The sequence below is a fragment of the Trematomus bernacchii genome, unplaced genomic scaffold (genome assembly GCF_902827165.1).
Source record: "Trematomus bernacchii unplaced genomic scaffold, fTreBer1.1, whole genome shotgun sequence".
NCBI classification, from domain to species: domain Eukaryota; kingdom Metazoa; phylum Chordata; class Actinopteri; order Perciformes; family Nototheniidae; genus Trematomus; species Trematomus bernacchii.
The window spans coordinates 842,278-863,666 of record NW_022987342.1 but is presented as its reverse complement, the minus strand read 5'-3'; the positions used below and the strand labels follow the sequence as shown (position 1 = coordinate 863,666).

Genomic DNA, 21,389 nt, shown 5'->3' with positions numbered 1-21,389 from the left:
TAAAAAATGGAGGCAATGAGTTTGTTTCATTCTAATGAGGAAGCTAGTGAACTGGAATGAAGTGAAATGAAATCAAAATGGAATATAATTATATATCACAGTGCAGATCCAACCAGGGAAGGAGGCCAAGCTGACACACACTCACGCACACTCGCGCACGGTTAGACATGCGCGCGGAGCATCATCCGCCCACAATCACAGAGAACAATCAGTCCTCTGATATATGCCACAGTCTCTTCCTTCTAAGTTTCACACTGTCTCTGCCTGAACCAACAGGGCTCTGAACATGGACTTCATCGACACTCAAGAGATGCAGATTCATGAGGAGAAAGATTACGGTACATTTGTTTTGGGGATAATATGTTTTTATTTGTATTCAAAGTACCTTTTTGAATGCCAGATTTGTTTATTGAGGCTGCTATAGAAGATGCATGGATTTCTAGAGCGATGGTTGCAAGGGAATTTGTAGATTTTTTTTACTTTCTTTTAAAGACATATTTTTATGTAATTTTGAGCATTGATTAAAAGTTATATTCTGTACATAATTACAGTCTTAATATTTTTATAAATTATTCTGTGTGGCCATTTTAAACCATTTGTTATGACGATTATACAATTCAAATAAAGTAAATATACTTGTAGAGCATCTGCCAGTAAGGCCATCTCAGTAAAAACAATACAGAGTAGTGATCGCAATCTGTTTTGCATGTCTTTTGCAACACAGATTGTTTCCTGCTATTCAATTGTAAAGAGGGTTCCCCCTCAGCTCAGTCTAGATATCATATGTTTTCTTCATTGGCATTTTACATTTAGGAACACTGCGTTTCAAATGTTAAGCTGCGATTGCATTAACGGTTGTAATAAAAACAAAATGAAATTGATACAGCCAGGGACTAATGTTTTCTTGCCCTCCTCCCTGGCGCAGATGAGGCAGCAGGTGTGGGGGAGATCTGACTCGGTGTGTGGGCCCGTGAGCGTGACACAGAGCTGGAGATGAGGACTTTTATCTCTGTGGGTGGAGGCGCTGATGGAGGGGACTCCCGCGGCCTCCGCAGCAGGGTGGGCAGGATGAAGAAGCTGCTGTGGACCAGGCCCAGTGGACACATCCACACGGACACGGAGCCCGGCGTGTGGCTCACCAGCTTCCAGTCACTGGACACGGATGGGCAGCTCGAGGTGAGGAAAAAACTAAAATGACTGACCTGCTTTGTTCCTTCAATGCAGTTTACTGTAACAACTTCTCTTGATGTCATGATTTTGTTGTATGGATGTCAGGCATGGACATCATGCAAAGAAGTGAAAGCATAAATACATGTCTCCACTCCACTCTTGGTCAAGCAGAGCAGGACGGATGCCCACACACACAGTGAACGTAGGAGGGTTTCTCACATGTAGGAGGATTCACCATTGAAACATGGAAATATTAAAATGTGTGAGAGCGAGGAGGTGTTGTGATATAATCTTAAAAATGTCAACAGATTCAAATGCCAGAGGCTATATTTGTCTGTTGTATTGTAGGGAAAAGACCAATTGTACGACTCTGTCTGCATGTACTTCTCATCAGCGTTAGCAACGAGTCCCCATCACCAAATCCTATGGCTGTAATTTCAGTGCTGATTTATCTGTATTCCTCTTGGATTAACTGTTTGGTGTTTATTTTTTTAACAACAGTTTCCAAGAGCTCAGCACATTATCTTTACATTCCTTGTTTTGTCCATCCAGAGATGTTAGATATACAGTAATTTAAAGAAAAAAAACAAAAACATGACAAGCAGCCAATCTTTACTTTGTCAAAGCTATAGCCAGCAAATAAGTGGTCACATTATTTTATTAACTCATTGAGATTAATACTTAATCCATCGTCAGGATTTTTGGTGATTCATTTTCTGTCAATAAACAAATCGGTTAACGTTAATGCATTTTGTCCCTAAAGCAAATATTTAACATTTTGATTGATAATCAACTTTTGATACATTTTTCTAAATAATGTTTGATAAATGTACTGGTCAGCTGAGTAATCCCCGTCGAGGCAAGCACTGTAATTCTCTCCGATTAGTCCACCAGCAGATGACAAACACCCACCTCTCCGCCTCTTCCAAGGAACGAGGGGGCCGTGCGGCAGAGTTTCAGTTTCAGTTTCTTTCGCCGGTCAAGATGTCTGTTAAAGTTTAAATCTTCCGGACAAAATTAGAAAAGTGCCGGTCAAAGGTCTTCTTTGTTATTTATTGAGCTTTAAAACAAATGAATAACGACTCTATATAATAAAACACGGAGGACGGAGATCTCTTTTTCTCCCCCTCTTCTGACAGCCTAGCAGCTGATCAGAGCACGGCTCACCTCTCCTGCAGGGGGGCGTGGTCAGCAGAATCAGACCCGTAGACAGCAAACAGCACATAGAGCGAAATGAGGCATGGCTAAAATGCATGATCTGTTTGGTATTTTGAAAACAGAAACGTATAAATATACCTTATATAGGTATGGCCCTACAATATATCATTTAAATATAGCATGATAGGTCCACTTTAAGGAAGAAATCAAAGGAGTAATAATGATTTTAGTGTGCTTTTAGGCTAAATGTATGCTGGTTACAGCTTCTCCAATGAGAGTATTTTACCCTTTTCCTTTTTCTAAATGATGTGAACTGAGTAACATTGGTGTTTTGACTGGGGGTGTTTCTCAATCACGAGTAAAGCTGCTGCAGAGCCACTATTTCAAGCATACTATGTCATCGAGTGCCGCCGAAGTACTGTTCCAATGTCCAGCATACTTGGAAATCTACCGAGCCCGGTGTACTCCGTTTGGAGAAATATCGAGGCTGCACATGAGTAGACTCCGCGGTCTTAAAATCCCCACAATGCTTTGCGCACGGACCAATTTTCCCAAATCTGTGGCGGAAGATGTAAGGCGGGGCCTCTCATATGACGCACACCTGCACACTTGCTAGCCTGTTCCACTCTTTGTTTTCCGAATGTCAGGAAGTATTCTTGACTCGCTTCTGAAGCAAGATGCTCGGCAGACATGTGCTACCAAGCAAGCGTACTCGCGATTGAGAAACACCCAGTGTCTTGGACAGAACAAGATTTTTCACAAAATTATAATATATGGCAGGCAAGAGAAAATATTCAAAACGTTCTTAAACTCAGTATAATAATCTTTTGAGGTAGTCTGGGAGAATTATTGCCACAGCAGAAGTCTTGATTTTGTATTGATATTTGTGATTTCCTTCCCCTAGACGTTGGTAGTGGGATCCTACCTCATCGCCCATGGCTTCTTCAGCGTGTACGCCATGTGTGTGGACACACTGTTCCTCTGCTTCTGTGAGTACATTTGAATTCAGTCAGATCTCCTCTTTTCTTCCTTTTTCCAAGCACTAATACAACTTCCTCGAGCTAAAATGCATGTTTCTCCTTCCTGCCATGTTTCTGACTCTTATTCTCTTTGTCTCATTCCTCCCATTCGTTTGACTTTATTTTTATACACTCCCTTTTATTTCATGTTTCCCTTTCCCTTTCATTTTCCATTAACCCAATAAAAAAAAACACAAAATACACATCCCCGTAAACGAAAAAAGGTGAGGACCTGGAGAGAAACGACGGCTCGTCAGACAGGCCTTACTTCATGTCGCCCGAGCTGCACGACATCCTCTCCGAAACCAAGAGGGTGGAGGAAGACCACGATGGGGTCGAGCAGGGGGATTCTGCTGATCCTGCAAAGCCAATGGATGAGGTGAAACTGGAGGAGGAGACCCCTCTTCAGCAACAAGACGGAGAAATCCAACTGAAACAGCAGACGGTGCTCAAGCAGGAAAACGAGGAGGAGCAGCCTCTGCAGGCCACGACTGATACCGAAGAGCCACAACAGGAGAACAAAGAAGAAGAAACAGTCAGTCAGGTTGAGGAGGCTGAAAAGAAAGAAGAAGCAGAGGTGAAAGAAGAGGTGGCAAAGCAGGAGGAAAACACCGAGGAGGCGCCACCTCCCGCTGCGGAGGCTGAGAAAGAGGAATCTTTGGAAGATAGTCCTCCTTCTGCACCACAGGAGTAAACAGTAATGCAAGGGCAAATAAATAAGGTTAACCTCAAAAAGTACTGTATCTACAACGTGATGTGATGTGGGCATGTTAAATGTGCGGCATACAACAAAAGCTAAATATTTCCGATGTGACAGCTTGGAGGTCAAAGAAGGTCAAAAGCCCAGTTGCATCTCTGTAGCTTGAACAAAAAAACGCTCTCTTGTGTTGGTTTTAGAACAGTGTTGGTTTATCCTTTGGGTGAGCTTGCAGGTCAACAGTATGTGCTATACTGTACAAAATAGTGTTCATCCTTTGAAACTGTGAATCTGAATATTATTTTAAAGATGCAGGTTGGCACTGTGTGTCAAGTTTTCCTAGTAATAAATCAGAAATAAAAATAGTTTTTTGATCAGGCACCAATTCAAAAAGAAAGTCTAGAGTGTAAAAAAGGGCTTATAACCTTATGATTATGTCTCTTAAGCTGTTGCAGCATTTTTTGTCTTGAGACCCTTTGATAAACAGATTTGGTGCCAAATGTAATTATTTTGAGTAAACCAAAAATGTATAAAAATGGGCAAAAATCCCTTAACAATAACTTGTGTATGATGTCAGCTCTTTGCTGTTCAAAGCTCAGCTTATTGTCCAGGGTGATTTTGAGATACTTAAATCACTCCACCCTCTTATCAGTTTCATTATTAATGCAGGTGTTAATTAAAAGGTTATTTTGTTCCAAACCTAAAGATTAGCCAGTAAATAATTCATACAGTGGTTGTAAACAGTCCTCTCCCCACCCCTTTCACTCTTTCTATTTCCTGTCCTCTCTTTTGTTTACCTCTCACTTTTCCACTTCAGCATGAGAGTCTGACGTTCCAGGGCCAGCTGGACAGTCTGGAGGCAGAGATCCTGAAGCACAGAGAGGAGCTTCACGACAAGCAGATCATGAACAACAACGCTCAGCTCTCCAAGGAAGCTGCTAAGGTTCCTGTAACCCTCCTCTGCTCCTATATGAGTTTGCAGCGTGCCAGTAAAGGCGTAACAAAAATGATTCACTCATAATTACTTACACTAATATAATAAGTGATATGAGTCACAAGTGAAGCGGATACAAAACATTTTTCAGTGTTTTGTCATTTTCATTTTGATGCATTTACAAGTACAGATAAATGAGCCTACCTCATCGCTATGCGGTGTGCAAACAGCTATTTTCTTTCAACTTTCTTTAAATCTCTTCTTCCATTTGCTCTGCCTTGCAGGCTGACTTGCAGCAGCTGGAGGAATGTCTCTGCAAGGAGCGCAAGGAGAGAGAGCGTATTATAGCAAGCTACAGGAAGAAGGTAGAGGAGCGCAAGGCCCAGGCTGAAAAAACCGATAGAAGGGTGAGCAAAACGCAGAGGTGTATATTGTACACTTTATCGTAGTGAATGGTTTTGTTCTGGTGGTGATCTCTTCTCTGATCACCATCAGAAATGCAAAACAAACATATTTATAATGCATTTTCATCTGCTTTTAGCACTGTTTAATCAGTCACTCATAATGCTTTGTCACAATTTTACATTACAAAGCATTTTATTATAACTTTTTAGCACATAAATCATAAAACGTCATAATCAAAATGATGTAGTGAAATTGGAGTAATCAAATGTGAAACAATGACTCTAGCACTCCCATAGTTAGGCCATTGTCCTATTCAGCAGCTAGGGAAAACGTGCACACACTGCAGATGTTCCGATGTAGTTCATGTGAAAGCCCGTCCATGCTCCGACGTGGCTTTCATTGTAAAATGTAATAATTCATTTAAAACGCAGTTAATCCCGAAATCAACCAAAATATCCACTGAAAACTGAAAATTAAACTTTATAAAAACTGCCACTCCAAATCCTGAATCTTATGCAGGAAAAATTATCCAAAGTAAGACTATAATTTTTGTGCATTGTTTTTTATGTTGTTTATTATTATTGGATCACAACAAAAAAACAAAAACAAATCAAATGTTCTGTTTTATTACCTTGTACTTTAGCCGCTACAATACCCAGTTATTATCTCGCAACAGTGATTTTAAAGTATTACAATTATGAGAACTATATCAAAAAGTCAGTGACTAGGAATGATGAAGTATTTATGAACATTCATTCATTTCTAAATAATTATTTACACAGTTCTGTGAGCAGAAAATAATGCATTTTAAATATGCTTACAATTCATTAAAGCTATGGACGTCATTGAAAAGGCTACAAAATATATATTTTCAGTGAAACAGAGACATTCTTTATAATGAAATGCGTTTTCTAACCTGCGGCACCTGTAGGCTCAGAGAACAGCGATGCAGCCCGACGAGCTGAGCAGCGAGGCTCAGCGCAGCAGCCCCAGGATAGCAGGCGAAGAGGACAAGGTCATCTCCACTTTTGAGGAGGCATTCCGACGCATCAAGGAGGCCACGGGAGTCACAGACATACAGGTGTGGAAGAGAAAAAGAGAAGGATAGCCTGTGAACTGTGTACTGTATTAATATTGTAAAAAAAAAAAATGTCATGTATGTGTAGGAGATAGTGGAGCGCTTCATCTCACAGAAGGAGACACACCAGCATCTGGAGAAGCTGAAGGGAGAGAACGAGACGGTGCTGCAGCAGCTGAAGGAGCAGAAGGAGCTCCTGGACCAACTGGACATGAAATACTCGGGAGAGGCTGAACTCTCGAGGTGAGACACTCAAACAGAAGTGGAACAAAAGCCTGCATGCAGCTGTAGTGTTTGTTCTCAAGCTCTTTCTCTGTGTGTGTGTGTTTTCTTAGTGACAGACAGATGCTGGAGGAGTGTGAGCTGCAGCTGCAGGCTCAGCAGCAGAGGTGTGATGCAGATAAGGAGCGTCTGGAGTGGCTGGTGAAAGCCCTCAGTACTGTGCAAGCCGGAGTGGAGCACCTCGCAGACAAACTTCAACACATCACGCTGGTAAATACCACCTCAGGCTGTAGGTCTATGTTTTTGCCACTTGTTTTTGTTACTTGTTATTTTTAAAGGAATTACATTTTTATGCAATATACGGTCCTCTTCAAGACTTTTTCATATATTTGTGCTTATACAGAAGCTAAATTGTGAGAAAAAGGTAGCAGTACAAGGCCAATTAAGACAAACAAGGAACTACAACAAAAGTGGGAAAAAACTACGGAATCTAGTTTTTAATTAATAAATGTTTTACTCTCTTATATTCAATTACAAAATATGTCTATAGGGTTATCTTATAATCTGTATTTTCCTTAATATTTGTCCATTTACGTATTCCCTACCAACGCATCCATCTTTGGTTCTTATTCCATTTCTCTCAAAAGGTGTGTTGACAATCATAAGTATGTGTGTTCACCGTTCTTCCGTTTCTCTCAGAGAGAGGACACGGTGGCTGAAGTGTCTCCAGACTCAGATGAGTTTGTGTTAGAGCTGATGACCCAGTGTGAGCTGAAGCTGAAGTTACTGCACGAGGAGCTTCGAGGAAAGGATGTGTCTGCTATCATGAAGGAGATGGAGGAAGAGGAAGTGAGTCGACGCCACAATCATATACACTCATTCAAGAAATACAGGCACTGTTTTTTTTCCCTGACGTAAATGAAGAGACATATCAATCTTTTTAATTGGTGCACAAAAATTCACCGGAATAAAAAAAAAATCTGATTTTGGCATGGAGGTGTTGCTGACGCACACAGTGCACAGTGCTACACATGAACACAGCATGGCTGAGCATGTTAGCATGGAAGCTGCTGTGCGTGCATATCTTATCTGAATGGAAAAGCAGCCGTTAGAGCCACCTGAAGTGTTTGTTCCAGATTACCAATGCTCGACAGCACCCTCTCTGTTTGAGAACATATGATATCAGAGTGTACCAGTCTGAAGGCCATTTGCTAATGACATTGACTGTTTTACCCTCAGATCCATTTTGAGAGGCCATAATCTTTGTAATTGACGTAACTGTGAGCTGATATCTTCCAGATTCTAGTTTTGTTTGATTCAAAGCTACCGTTAGAAACTAGTTGGCTGTCCCGGTCAAGAGGTTGCACCTCTACCATAACAAAGTACATTTTTCCTTCTAGAAACTTACTGTACTGCTCATCATATCAGTTACATGGCATAGACATGACTCTAAAACTCCTCCACTTATCCTACACCAAACTACGTTAACAATACAAGGCATATATAAAGGACCAGTATAATAATGTAAAAACTACAAAAACAAAGGTTAGTGGTTTGTTGTATACATCTGAAGAAAGAAATCTCTCCTACAACTTCAAACTGGCTCTTTTCAAGTTCTTTTCAAAAAGATGGAATAGGACATTTTAGATACATGTGAAATTATGTTTATATTATAAGACTTCAAAAAGAGAGCCTCATGTGAAAAACTAGAATGGCACCTGGAGAGCGCAGACCTCAGCTGTGGTGCATTCACATGCTGCTCGGACGGTCCCACTTCCAAAGTTGGCACCAACAGAGATGCTTCAAAGAAGTGTTTGATTTGATTTACATTCATCTGCCATGTTTCTGCCTGACATGACATCATCTCAACATGTCATGTACCAAAATGTTTCCAGACTGTTGGATGTTAAAACATTGAGGGGGCATTTACAAGATTTTAGATCACCTCCAAAATGTTATGGGTTGTTCCTTGGCCAACTCTACAACCTTCCTACAGATTTCATGAGAATCAGACCTGTAGTTTTTACATGAATTGCTGACAGACAAACAACCCAGCTGAAGACATAACGTCTTTGACAGAGTTCATAAACCTAACGTTGAATGAATATTAATTTCCGTTTTTTTTGGATTTCACATTTCATTCTGCATTTGTCATAAAAAGACCAACGTAAAGTCAGATTATTTGAGAAACTTTGAGGAGTCATATTAAAATAAAACATACATCTTCAACATAATTTTTGCTATTTTTCTGAGCAGTTCTATGTCAGGATTGAGGGAAAGCTGCCGGAGTACAACACCCGCGTCAAGCTGCCTGAGGACCAGAGTCTGGACCTCTTCAATGACGGTGAGTTGGAAGCCACAAACACAGACAGAACAATTCCAGCACACAATCTAAACTCCCCATGTTTGTGTCTCAGAGGACGACAGTGAAGAGGACGAGGCTGACGTCATGTCTCGCGAGGCACTGAAGCGCCATTCTCAGATGATCATTGAGTCCAAGTCCAAGAAGAAGCCCTGGAAGAAGAAGAAGGGCAAATTCTGATCGCTACAGTGTCAGGACTCTGATCTCAGGACCCAGATTTCAAATCGCTATATTAATGTTTCACCGCTCAAATTAAAATTATTTTAATTTGCTTAAATGTTGCTACAAATCTTTGACAAATACAAATGAGATTATATATTTTTAGAAATGAATTATTAGCCCAATTAAAAAGCTCTACGATGATTTTTGTTTAAATATATGTTAGTACCTTGAAATGTGTTGGATAAGTGTGTGTTTTGACAACAGTAAGGTTCTCTGTTGTTACACAAACTATTGGTCCTTTGCTTCTATTCACAGTGCACAAGTCCACACTCTGCATGGTGCCCTTATAAAAAAAAAATACAAATTTTGCTTTTACTTTTTTTGGTATAATCTGACCATAAATGTGGGTGAAACCAGTCACTTTTGCTTGAAGGCTTTCTCCGTTATTGTCCTGCTATCCATCGTGAACGTAATAGGGTTGTACCTTTCAGAAATGATACAGGTCCCTGAAAGCCAACACCTTTGACAAATCCAGCCAAGTGAATCACGTTGACACTAGAGACACATTTGCTTTGTCCCAGCATACCGTAACATGTGAGCGTCAACACCTGAACTATCTCTGCTATGCTCAGCATGTCAGAAATAGATGTGCCTCTTTGCTCAAATACTTTGTGGTTGCTGTTAGGTGGATTGTTTGGTTTTCTTATAATTAGCAAAGCAAAACATCAGAGTGTAACTCAATCATGTTCTCTGTGTTTAATTGTCCAACTGATACATCTGCCATTGAGTGTCATACAGAATTCAACCAGACAGACAACTATGATTGATCAAATACATTATTGTTTAATTCTAAGGGTTTGGTGCTCCTGTAGAATTGCATTTGTGTACTGATAGTTATACGTTATAAATCAAAATCACATTCATTTAAAAAAAAAAAATGGGATCCTGAAGAAAGAATTAACAGCATGCCCACATAAAATCAATTTTGACCTATGACCTCAATATTGATTTATTTAATCCTGGCTGTTTATGTGGATGTATTTATAACGGAAAGTCTTTGAACAAATGTATGTTTTGCTCAACTGCTTCTCATCTAGGAAATAAGAAATGTAAAACATGATGATTCATTAGATATTAAAGTGACTGTTATTTTGTATATATTGATTGTTGTGCTTTTATTTAGGTCTTAATGTGTGCATATGTATAAATATTTGCACACATATTTGTATATATATATGTGTTTTTGTACTCGGGATTGTGGGAAACGGTATTTCGATCTCTCTGTATGTACACACAAACTGAAAGATTGACAATAAAGTTGATTTTGACTTTGATATATATTGCAGAGCTACAGACCGACCAGTATTTCTTACAAAATCTCATACCTCCTCTGATCATACCCGGCCACATCCAGGTCCTCCAGCACGATCAGCATCTCGTCTCCATAGGAACGAGCAGCCAGGCAGGCGGGGGTCCTGCAGCTCTGATTAGTGGAGAAGTTCTGGTACCAGTGAGTCTCCACCTGGTAGGATCTCACTTTACGTGTGTGTGAGCGATCTGTGTTCCAGCCGCCGGGATGCTCCGCCTCCTCTGGAAACTTGACGTGTTTGAGGACCACAGACGGCCAATCAGAGCCCTGCAACTGCAGCCGCACGATCTCCCCGTACCCGCTCCACAGCGTCTGGATCTTTGCCCCCACACACAGGGAAGAGGCCCCGCAGGCCTGCAGGACCAGATCCTGGTGCTCCGGCTTCATCTCCACTCAGAGCTGAAGATGAAGCACAGTGTGTGTTTAACATCTCTGCTCTTAAAGGTCACCTATCATGCAAAATCCACTTCATGTCTTTTCTACATCAACATGTGTCCCCTCTGTGTAAAGAGATTCTGAACGTTTCAGGAAAAAAGATTCTCTCACTTTCTATCCTGATCCATTTATATAAAAACCTGTCTGAAAATGAGCTGATCAGATTTTAGCCACTTTATGATGTCATAACGATGTTTTGGCTTGTGTAACCATTAGCCAATCACCAACCAAGGCAAGGTAACAGAAAGAGAATCAGCACTTTTGAAACAGGGATGAAACAGAGATCTGTTTGGTATTTGGAGCCAAACACTTCAGAGACATGTTTTGTATATATCTGATTATATCCTATAATATGTTGATGAAAAACAGTATTATAGGGGACCTTTAACTGGACTTATATTCACACTGTACATTTATTCAAATTCAATTCAAATTCAAAGGTTTAATTGTCATATGCACAAAGCTACAGTGTAGAAATGGCAATGAAATTCTTCTGACCTGAGCTCCTCCAACAATGCAACATATATAATAAAATACAAAATAAAATAAAATAATTCTGCAAGAAGTCTATATACATGTAAATAGAATATGATATGTACAAAAACAAAATATGAAATTAAATAATTGACATTAAGACAAAATTAAATACGGTTTATTGTGGTGATAACTATTCAGATAACATTTATATTGAATTATTATGCCATTCTTCACACACTTGATGCTAATAATATCCAACTTTTATTAACAGATAGTCTACAGATTTGCATCTTTCACTTCTTAGTTCTGTTTCATTTTTATATTGTGAGATGTTTATGGTTATTTTCTATTTGCAATTTACAATTCAGAGGTAAATCATGTCCTTTTACTCCACTACATGTATTTAATACCTTTAGTTACTTTACAGATGTGGATGAATGATGTGAAATATAATCAAGTGTTAAATCAGACTTTAGTTCCACCTGGAGTAAATTCACAAGCTACCCTGCAGTATACAAAGTCATTCAAACTAGCTGCACCTTTACCAGCTTTGAGAACACTTTCATGATCAATCATTATAAAACATATCATATATATTATTCTGAAATGGACCAATCTGCACGATGACAACTTTTACTTTTGATAATTTAAGTATATGTTGATGCTAATACTTTCCCACTTTTACTTGAGTAACATTTTGAATGCAGGACTTTACTTGTAACAGAGTATTTACACTCTGGTACTTCTACTTTTACTGAAGTACCAGATCTGAGTACTTCTTCCACCTCTGCTTCTTCCATCACTGGGAACAGTAATATCACACACATCTGGAGGATTGTTGGTGTTTGTTATAGTGAGTCACTTACCTTACTCACAAATAATCAAGCTTGTTCATCCAAATAAAGCAGACTTTATTTCTGTTTCCTTCTCAAACATTCAGTGTAATAGATATATATATAAACCCTGCTGAAAGAGAATGAAATAGGCTTCTCTTTACCAGTGGCGGCCGGTGGTCTATTTTTTTGGTGGGGCTCTTGACGTACCGGGAGTGACCCGTCCGGGGGGTCCGGGGGGTTTCCCCCCGCAAATTTTTTTCGAGAAATGACCCCTTAAATGATGACTTCTGGTGATGTTAGAGGGGGGGGGGAAAGGAGAAATCGAGGCTTAAAAATATGAGAAGACTGATCAATACCTCCATAATCTTCAGTGTGGAAAATATTATTTATCAACCTGAACATCTACTACTTTACCAGGAACCGTTGGAAAATACATCACAGACAATGCAACAAACGTGGAGACAGAACAATCACTTCTGTGATAAATGCCCACTTATTAATAAACTTCTAACAACCATGGGAAACCTCCTCTCTACATATAAAGTGATATCCAAGCATGGGAAACAAAAGACAGCATTTACCTGTTTGCATCCAGCTAGCCAAGCCTTTTTTGTGTACCAGCTACTTGCGAAGCCTCGTGTATAAGTTTTGTCTTTTTCACGAGATTGCTGCGATATATTCAAATCGGGTTGGTCCGGTCCAAGGTCTTTAAGCAACAATTTATCTGCCAAACTTCTCCTTTCGAAAGGATTGGAGATTAGCTCTTGAACAGAATTAGGCGGGGACCGAGGTCCGGAGACTCCACCTGCACACGAAGCCATCCTCATCAACTACTGCGTCAACCGGATACGAGTCACTGTCCAAACTACTCACAGACTGCACTGGGCGCTGACATTGGCGCCCGGTGACCGTCATCTTTGACGACGCTGATTGGCTGAAATTATATTTTCGCGGCATAGTTTACACGTTACAGATAGCAACAGTCAGCTGCTAGTGGCTGCTGCTGCACTGGTTGAAGGCTCCTCTCTTAGCGCCCAGACGAGAGAAGGTGCATGGGCAAGGCCAGGCAGGAAACATGTGACTTATCAGTAACTTTAGACATCGTAACACAATTTTAAACGAGATTTTATTGTAGATTATACATTTTACTGATACCAATTATATAATATTTACCTTGTTCATTAAAAATAAAAATATATATTTTTTTTAAATATATATATTTTTTTTAATTTTAATTTTAATTTTTTTTTTAATTTTTTTTTTTCAATATGGGAAGAGGTGGGGCGGCGCCCCTAGCGCCCCTATGGACCGGCCGCCACTGCTCTTTACCCTCAGCTTCATGTCAGGTAGCAGGAAGTATTTTCTGTGTGACGTTTATAGCAGCAAGCACACAATGAAGTAAGCTTAATGAACACCACTGCCACCTGCTGGGCCGGAGTGCATCCACAGCAACACTGTGTCCCTCTCATCCTGAATTTGTCTAAATGAAGTCGGCCTGGACACTTTGGGGTCAAAGGGACAGGTGCATGGGCTGACAAAAACGGTCAGTGAGTAAATATAGTATTTATTTACATTCTCAGCAAGAAGAGCAGCCAAAGACACACAGATGCAAATAAAACTTTATCTGGCAAATCTTAGTCAAATTTGAACACAGTGATGACACTTTTTAATTCAGTTTGACTCGCATTTTCCAAGGACATTTCTGAAGTCCACTGCGAGGGGGACCCAAGTTCCCATCAGCAAAAACACGTCGGTTTGCTAACCTGGCTCCAAAATGGTGGAATGAGCTCCCCATTGACATCAGGACAGCAGAAAGCTTACACATCTTCCGGCGCAGACTAAAAACTAATCTCTTTCGACTCCACTTTGAGCAATACAATTACTAACAAAGCACTTATATACTAACTAAGCACTTACATAACAAAGCACTTATATACTAACAAAGGACTGGCTTATCTAAAGCCAGTTGAGTAGCACTTAAAATGTTTTGGCTCTATGAAACCTAATGTACTTATATGATAAGCTTGTATCTTCTTGGTTGAATGCACTTATTGTAATTCGCTTTGGATAAAAACGTCAGCTTAATGTAATGTTAAACTGCACTGTAACTTTTATTCATTTTAATGTTTATTTTATTATCTTTGCTTTTTAATGACTGTTTTTAAATGCCATTTTCTTAATGTCTTTCATTTTTGTAAAGCACTTTGAATTGCCTTGTGTTGAAAGGTGCTATATAAATAAACTTGCCTTGCCTTGCCTTGCCTAAAGGATAGACTTCAATAGGTACCTTTTAACACTTGTAACTGGGCTAATTTACCCCATGTTAACAAATATCCTTTGGTGGGAAACAATAAGTGTGGATTTTGACTTTATGGCTAACTTATGTGATGCTAAAAATAGGGTGTTGCAGGGTGGTGTGGGTGGTCAGGATGGCGTTGTAGGGCTCCACCACAGCGGTGGACACCTGGGGAGCTGGGTAGACGGAGAACTCCAGTTTGGACTTCTTGCCGTAGTCGACGGACAGACGCTCCATCAGCAGGGAGGTGAAACCAGAGCCGGTGCCCTTTCCGAAGCTGTGGAACACCAGGAAACCCTGAAGACCGGTGCACTGGTCGGACTGAAAGAAAAAGAGAAAATCATGAAATAATAATAATAAATGTATTTATATAATACAAAGACAGCAGTGCCAAGGGTTCACAGCTAATGATAAAAAAGCGTATTAGTGCACAGCATGTAAACATATAGATTCAATGAAAACAGATCAGAGATAAGAGGGTGCCATACCATGGAGGGCTTTGAATGCGATCAGGAGGATCTTAAACTGAATTCTGCAGGGTGGAGGAAGCCGATGCAAGTGGGCCAGAATCGGGGAAATATGCTCACTTTGAAAGAGTGATACCAGATTGTTATGTCTTGTGTTTGTCTAAAACACTGTACAGCTCTACATTTTAAAACATATACTTCACATATTTATTATTAGTTATGACACTTGGCTTTTGCAATACTTATTTTTGCCATTGACCACAATATGATTGCATACTCCTTGTATGCGAAAACCTACTTAGAAATAAACTGATTCATCTCCATTTAATACTCTTCAGCAAAATTGACTTCTGTTCTAAATGTACTGACCAGCTTTCGGATTCTGTCCATCACCAGGTTGATGACCTCCTTGCCGATGGTGTAGTGTCCTCGGGCGTAGTTGTTGGCAGCATCCTCCTTGCCAGTGATCAGCTGCTCAGGGTGGAACAGCTGGCGGTAAGTCCCCGTGCGCATCTCATCTAAGGGTAATGAGCATTAGATTATTGAAGGTTTTGAATGACAGAGGGGGGAAAAGGTTTATGATACTTTTATCATTTATAATTAATGAGAATGTACCGATGACAGTGGGCTCCAGGTCAACAAACACTGCTCTGGGGACGTGCTTTCCAGCTCCAGTCTCACTGAAGAAGGTGTTGTAGGAATCGTTCACTCCTCCTGAGATGTTCTGGTCACCAGGCTTCCTGCCGTCCGGCTGGATCCCATGTTCCAGGCAGTAAAGCTCCCAGCAGGCATTGCCAATCTGCACACCAGCCTGACCAACGTGGATTGAGAGGCACTCGCGCTGTAAAAGGGAAAAAAGGTTGTTAAGAAACTATCATAAAAAGGAAGCCTAGTCGCTGATTCTTGTGCAAAAACATGTGTGTAACATACATTCTAGTGGCATATCATCACATGTGGGAGGACTGCTCTATTACTATTTTAATAAGAACCAAACATCATATCATGAGTCACCTGATGCACACATTTGTCATCTGAACAGAAAGACAGTTATAATTAAAAACAAAAAGAGGCTAAATACTGTTTATACGTCAAATACCGAAAGCACAATGACGCAGTTGTTGGCAGACAGGTGGCACGATTGGACGTGAATGTGGGCCAGTGTTAAGAGAGGAGACTACGCATTTACATTTTCTGCAACTGTCTCACACGGATTGCGCCACTGCCACACCCCTTTAGGAGACTAGTGGCGTGGCAGGCAAGAAAGTAAACACACATAATAATCATCTAATTCGACCTAAATAAAGTAAAAATTGGAACCATGTCTCTCATCTCTCTAATGTGAAGACATTAGAGAAAACACGTCGGTTTGCTATCCTGGCTCCAAAATGGTGGAATGAGCTCCCCATTGACATCAGGACAGCAGAAAGCTACACATCTTCCTGCGCAGACTGAAAACTCATCTCTTTCGACTCCACTTTGAGCAATAACATTACTAACAAAGCACTTACTAACAAAGGACTGGCTTATCTAAAGCCAGTTGAGTAGCACTTGAAATGTGTTGGCTCTATGAAACCTGATGTACTTATATGATTTTGTTTTCTTCAAGTTTGTATCTTCTTGGTCGAATGCACTTATTGTAAGTCGCTTTGGATAAAAGCGTCAGCTAAATGCGATGTAATGTAAAGACACTAAACCGAGGTCGACACAAATCCGTCGCAGGAAAAAGAACTCTCGCAAGATTTGGGGAGACAGAGCGTTCATTTTATTTAAATGTCGGCAGTGAGTAATCATTTCAGACAGTACGTTGGAAAAACGCCCTGGTTCACTGAAATTCGGGGAAATTTTTTTTTATCTGTGTTAATATCATGTTTTAAATATGAAACCATTAAAGAGACAGGAAGTATATTTATTTCCAACAATTCGGCCGATTGTAAATGCTTTACTTACGAGTTACACTTAATTTACCAACACCACAGTTAAAACTACTTATTAATGACGAAGCTTGATTTACCAGCTTATACCGCAACATTTTTGTTTCACTATAAAAATGATCAGTCGTCTTTAAAGAGTAAGCGGTTAAAAAACGCTAAGCTGGTTACGTTTTCGCATGATGACAGACGTTCAGAGCGCTGCATTTGGTTAAATACACATCCTCTAATTGGAGAAAAGCTGTACTATCGTACTCACCATTTTTCTGAAGATGTGAAGACAGAGGGTTTCGATAAAGAAGAGGAAAAGGCAAAGTTATCTCTCACAGCAGGGCCTGTATGAGTCCAGGGTAAGAAGTAACGGATGTATTTTTTCTAGGCGGGGCTATTTATACTATCTTACCCAGGGCAATTGCTGCGGAATCTGATTGGATGAAAAGACTTTTGACGTTCATATTTGAATTACGATAAATATATATATATATATTTAAGTCATTTTCAAACATATCTTTGTCTGACATGAGTAATATTGTCATTGTTTATTGGTAAATATCATTCATTGTATCAACTGCAGGAAATAGTAAGCCCTCCTTTTATATTCTTTATAACTGACTCTGACAATAGCTTGTTTATTATTGTTTTAAATTATGCAAGTTTTTTCTCTTTTGTATCTGTATGCGTAGTTATAAAGAACTTAACTATTTATTTCAATGTAAGATTTTTTATTAAATCTCAATTGGTATTATGCATTATGCAATTTGTGTTGCTGCACTATCAGGTCCAGAGGGCACCACTGCACTACTTCATCACAACATTGCATCTTTACCTTTGCCCTCTTGCTCGATAAAGTATTGTGGGTCAGAATAGCCATATACATATGCTGGCTTCCATACTGCAATATGCAGTAGGGCATACTTGTAGGTTTTGCTTAATGACTTAATCTGTTTCTGGCATACCAAATAGTACAGTTGTATGGGTAAGGGAACCCACAGTAATCTCATTGTTCTCCATTGTATTCTGTCCAGTTTTTGTGTAGTACTTTTAACTGCTGCTTAATAAAGCATGTTATCATAATCCATCCTCATCACAGCCCAGTATATGTGTAATGATGTGTTTTTTAAAGCTTACCATTCAAAACCAAAGAAACACCTTACAAAATAAAGCACATGTAATGTCAATATTATATATATATACTGTATATAATATAATTTCTCCTGTACATCAACCAACCAATATATTTAAATAGGATTATTCGATCCATGGACTTGGTTTGTAGTGATAACCACTGGCAATGACCTAATATTTCATTTTAGTGACCAGCACACATTATGATTTTCCTCTACTGACATTTTGAATCCACAACTCTATATTGATGATTGCTTTCTGTTTACATTTGAATACACAGGGGCAATCCATCATCTGCGTTTACACATCACATACATGTTCGGAACATGATGTTCCTGTTTTATTTTAATCAAAAAGTACTTTTTGAGCATCTTCAGGGCAAGCAGCACTACATCACATCCTGCCCAAAATGACGGCCCCGCCCACTGAAGAGTGAAAACAAAGCATCAGCGCATCATGTCTAAAAGCTGATATGCACTTAGAAAACTCTGTCAGATCAACATTGAGGGCACCATCAAAACGAAGGGAGGCAGTGATGACCACCACACACTGGATGAACTGGCTTCTGACACATTTGGGTGACAAATGGCGAATGGCATGATCATTGTATCCATGGGAGTAAATGAACAGCTAATTAAAACGCAGCAAAAAATAGTGAGTAAGGGGGAAACCAAAATCCTAAATCACAAAGCAAATCCACAGTCCACTGATAAAACCTGAGCGATAATCCCTCTACCCTCCCTCCCTCCACGTCTCGCGCACAGCGGTGCGCACATCGGCAGTCACTTCAGACAGACAGGAAGCAGCACCTCCCACCTTACAGTCCCTTCAGACAGACAGGTAGCAGCACCTCCCACCTTACAGTCACTTCAGACAGACAGGTAGCAGCACCTCCCACCTTACAGTCCCTTCAGACAGACAGGTAGCAGCACCTCCCACTTTACAGTCACTTCAGACAGACAGGTAGCAGCACCTCCCACCTTACAGTCCCTTCAGACAGACAGGTAGCAGCACCTCCCACTTTACTGTCCCTTCAGACAGACAGGTAGCAGCACCTCCCACTTTACTGTCCCTTCAGACAGACAGGTAGCAGCACCTCCCACTTTACTGTCCCATGTTATGCCGGCTTTTCTTGGCTTGTTTGAAGCTGAGTGGTGATGAACAAATGACTAAACTGCCAGTGCCTCGAGTTTACAGCTAATTAGCCAAAAGACAAAAACAAATATAGCCTAGTTAACTAAGGTAGGCTACTAGCTAATTGATAAGTTAGCTCAAGGTTTAGCTAAGGCAATGTATCATGGTCATACAGGCTAATGTAGCCTACTGTGCTTAAGGGTAGACACTAAAGGTGAATACACTAAAATGTGTATCTAATAACGTCATCACAATTACCATATTGATATGCAAACTAGGCGTTAACTAGTACACTAGTAATAAAGTACTATCTCATTTCTTATCTTATCTTAATTAAAATGGGCTAATTTGCATGCAGTTACCAAGGCATTGCAGGTTAAAAGGATAAAACTAAAAACAAACAAAAAAACATATCAAACTGTACTCTTGTTTATTAACAACTTCTTTTCAATGTCATATAGTATTTTATACCTGTTTACTTTATTCTCTAGTGTTTTTATAACTATAATGATCATATAAAGATGTGCCTTTACCTCACTGGTTGGAGAAAAAGCTTCTTATATTCGTTAGCATAGCTAGCTAACCAGATGCTAATAACAACAAAGTTATTGACTGTATGATCAGTATGACAGATGAGCAGATCGCCACTGGGCTTACAACTAAAGACACAGCCACGCAAAAACTGCGGCATGTGTACAGCTCCTTATCTGAAGAGCCGGAGCCGCGTTCTGGTGCTCTCTAATGCCGCGTTTCCACTACACAGCCTCGCTCGGCCCCGCTCGGCCCCGCTCGGCCTCCTTTGCCCGGCCTCGTTAGGACCAGCTCACTTTGTGGCGCGTTTCCATTACAGTTTAGGAACCGGGTCAGTATCTATAGTAACACAGTGTAGGCGGAGCGACGCTGCTTAAAACTGCCGTGACGTCATCTTCAATGCGACACAACAATGGAGATGTGAAAGCGATCGTTTGCTTGTTTTTTGCTGTGTGGTTTATTATCACAAGAAATAGACAAGAGTTGTTTCGAAAGAGGCGACGTATAGCAAGACGAGGTATAGAAGAAGCTGACGCGAGAGTTCGGGCAGTCCTCCTACGCCGCAGAGACTACAGGACGACTCGAATCACTACTAACTACAATGCTACTTGGTAAGCTAACGTTCGCTAACTAGCAATGTGTTTAGGCTCACTCTCCCTATACGACCAAAGTATTTCAAGTATTTAATTAATTGTAGCTACCACTTTTACGTATTAAAATATGTATGCTTTTGTTTGTGTATTTCAGAAGTTACCGACCGAGCTACCGAGTGGTGGAATGTGATTGTTCCATCTTTCACACACTCAGTGGGTGGAGAACTTCAGGATGCCTGAGGAAAACCTACGTGTAATACCTAAATATTCATTGTATTGTATTGAACATAAATACATCTTTTCTTTTTCACATACATGTGTTTGTCAAATTATTTAAACCAAAAAAATGTTATCAGAATTGACTATTTAGTAAATATTTGAATTTCAAGCACCAGTACTGCCCCCATAATAATAATCTAATAAATTAAGCAAATATCAAAGCAAACTATAAACATAAATACAAAAGTGTAAAACACAACAGAACTATATTCATAAATGCAAGTGTAAAAAATTGTTAACATGGATGGAGGCTAAAGTATCCACAGCATAAAATAATATGATTATGATGGTTTGTCTGAAAGACACAGCCTCAAGGTTCAAGGTTTTTTATTTTGTCATACGAACATAGCTAGTGTAGTTATGACAATGAACATCTTAGGTCACAGGCTCCTCCAACAGTGCAACACAATAACCCAGATCAACAGAAATATAGTGCAAGTAAATATTAAGCGCTGTGCACCGCTCTCTTTGTATAGGTGTTTTCTTTTGTTCTCTTCTCTTTGAAATATATAAGCAATGTGTTTGAGTCTAGCACAACGAGGGTATTACAATTGAGTAATTTTTCTACATGTATTTATCATGTATTCTTAATACCATTACAAAATATGTAATGTTATGTTTTAGAGGAGGACCTCAAGCTAGCAAACTCAATTTCAAACAGTATGCAGAGTTGTCCTGCTAAAGAGTTAAAATGTATTATTTAACCAAGTAT

The 21,389-nt window shown here is 39.8% G+C and overlaps 2 protein-coding genes across 2 annotated transcripts; one reads left to right on the top strand and one right to left on the bottom strand.

The window, feature by feature from the left end:
- The first annotated feature begins 929 nt into the window (after nt 1-929).
- LOC117483262 (coiled-coil domain-containing protein 151-like) lies at nt 930-10,383 on the top strand. The gene is made up of 10 exons (XM_034131526.1): nt 930-1,176; nt 3,233-3,317; nt 4,862-4,987; nt 5,263-5,385; nt 6,315-6,464; nt 6,550-6,704; nt 6,797-6,953; nt 7,383-7,532; nt 8,940-9,027; nt 9,101-10,383. The coding sequence occupies exons 2-10, from the start codon at nt 3,264-3,266 to the stop codon at nt 9,223-9,225; spliced, it is 1,128 nt and encodes a 375-aa protein (XP_033987417.1). The 5' UTR covers nt 930-1,176; nt 3,233-3,263; the 3' UTR covers nt 9,226-10,383.
- A 4,157-nt stretch (nt 10,384-14,540) lies between these two features.
- LOC117482802 (tubulin alpha-1C chain-like) lies at nt 14,541-17,330 on the bottom strand. The gene is made up of 4 exons (XM_034130990.1): nt 17,275-17,330; nt 15,703-15,928; nt 15,457-15,605; nt 14,541-14,941 (listed from the first exon to the last, which is right to left on the bottom strand). Exons 1-4 carry the CDS (start codon nt 17,275-17,277, stop codon nt 14,705-14,707), a joined length of 615 nt encoding a protein of 204 aa, XP_033986881.1. The 5' UTR covers nt 17,278-17,330; the 3' UTR covers nt 14,541-14,704.
- Between the last annotated feature and the right edge of the window lie 4,059 nt (nt 17,331-21,389).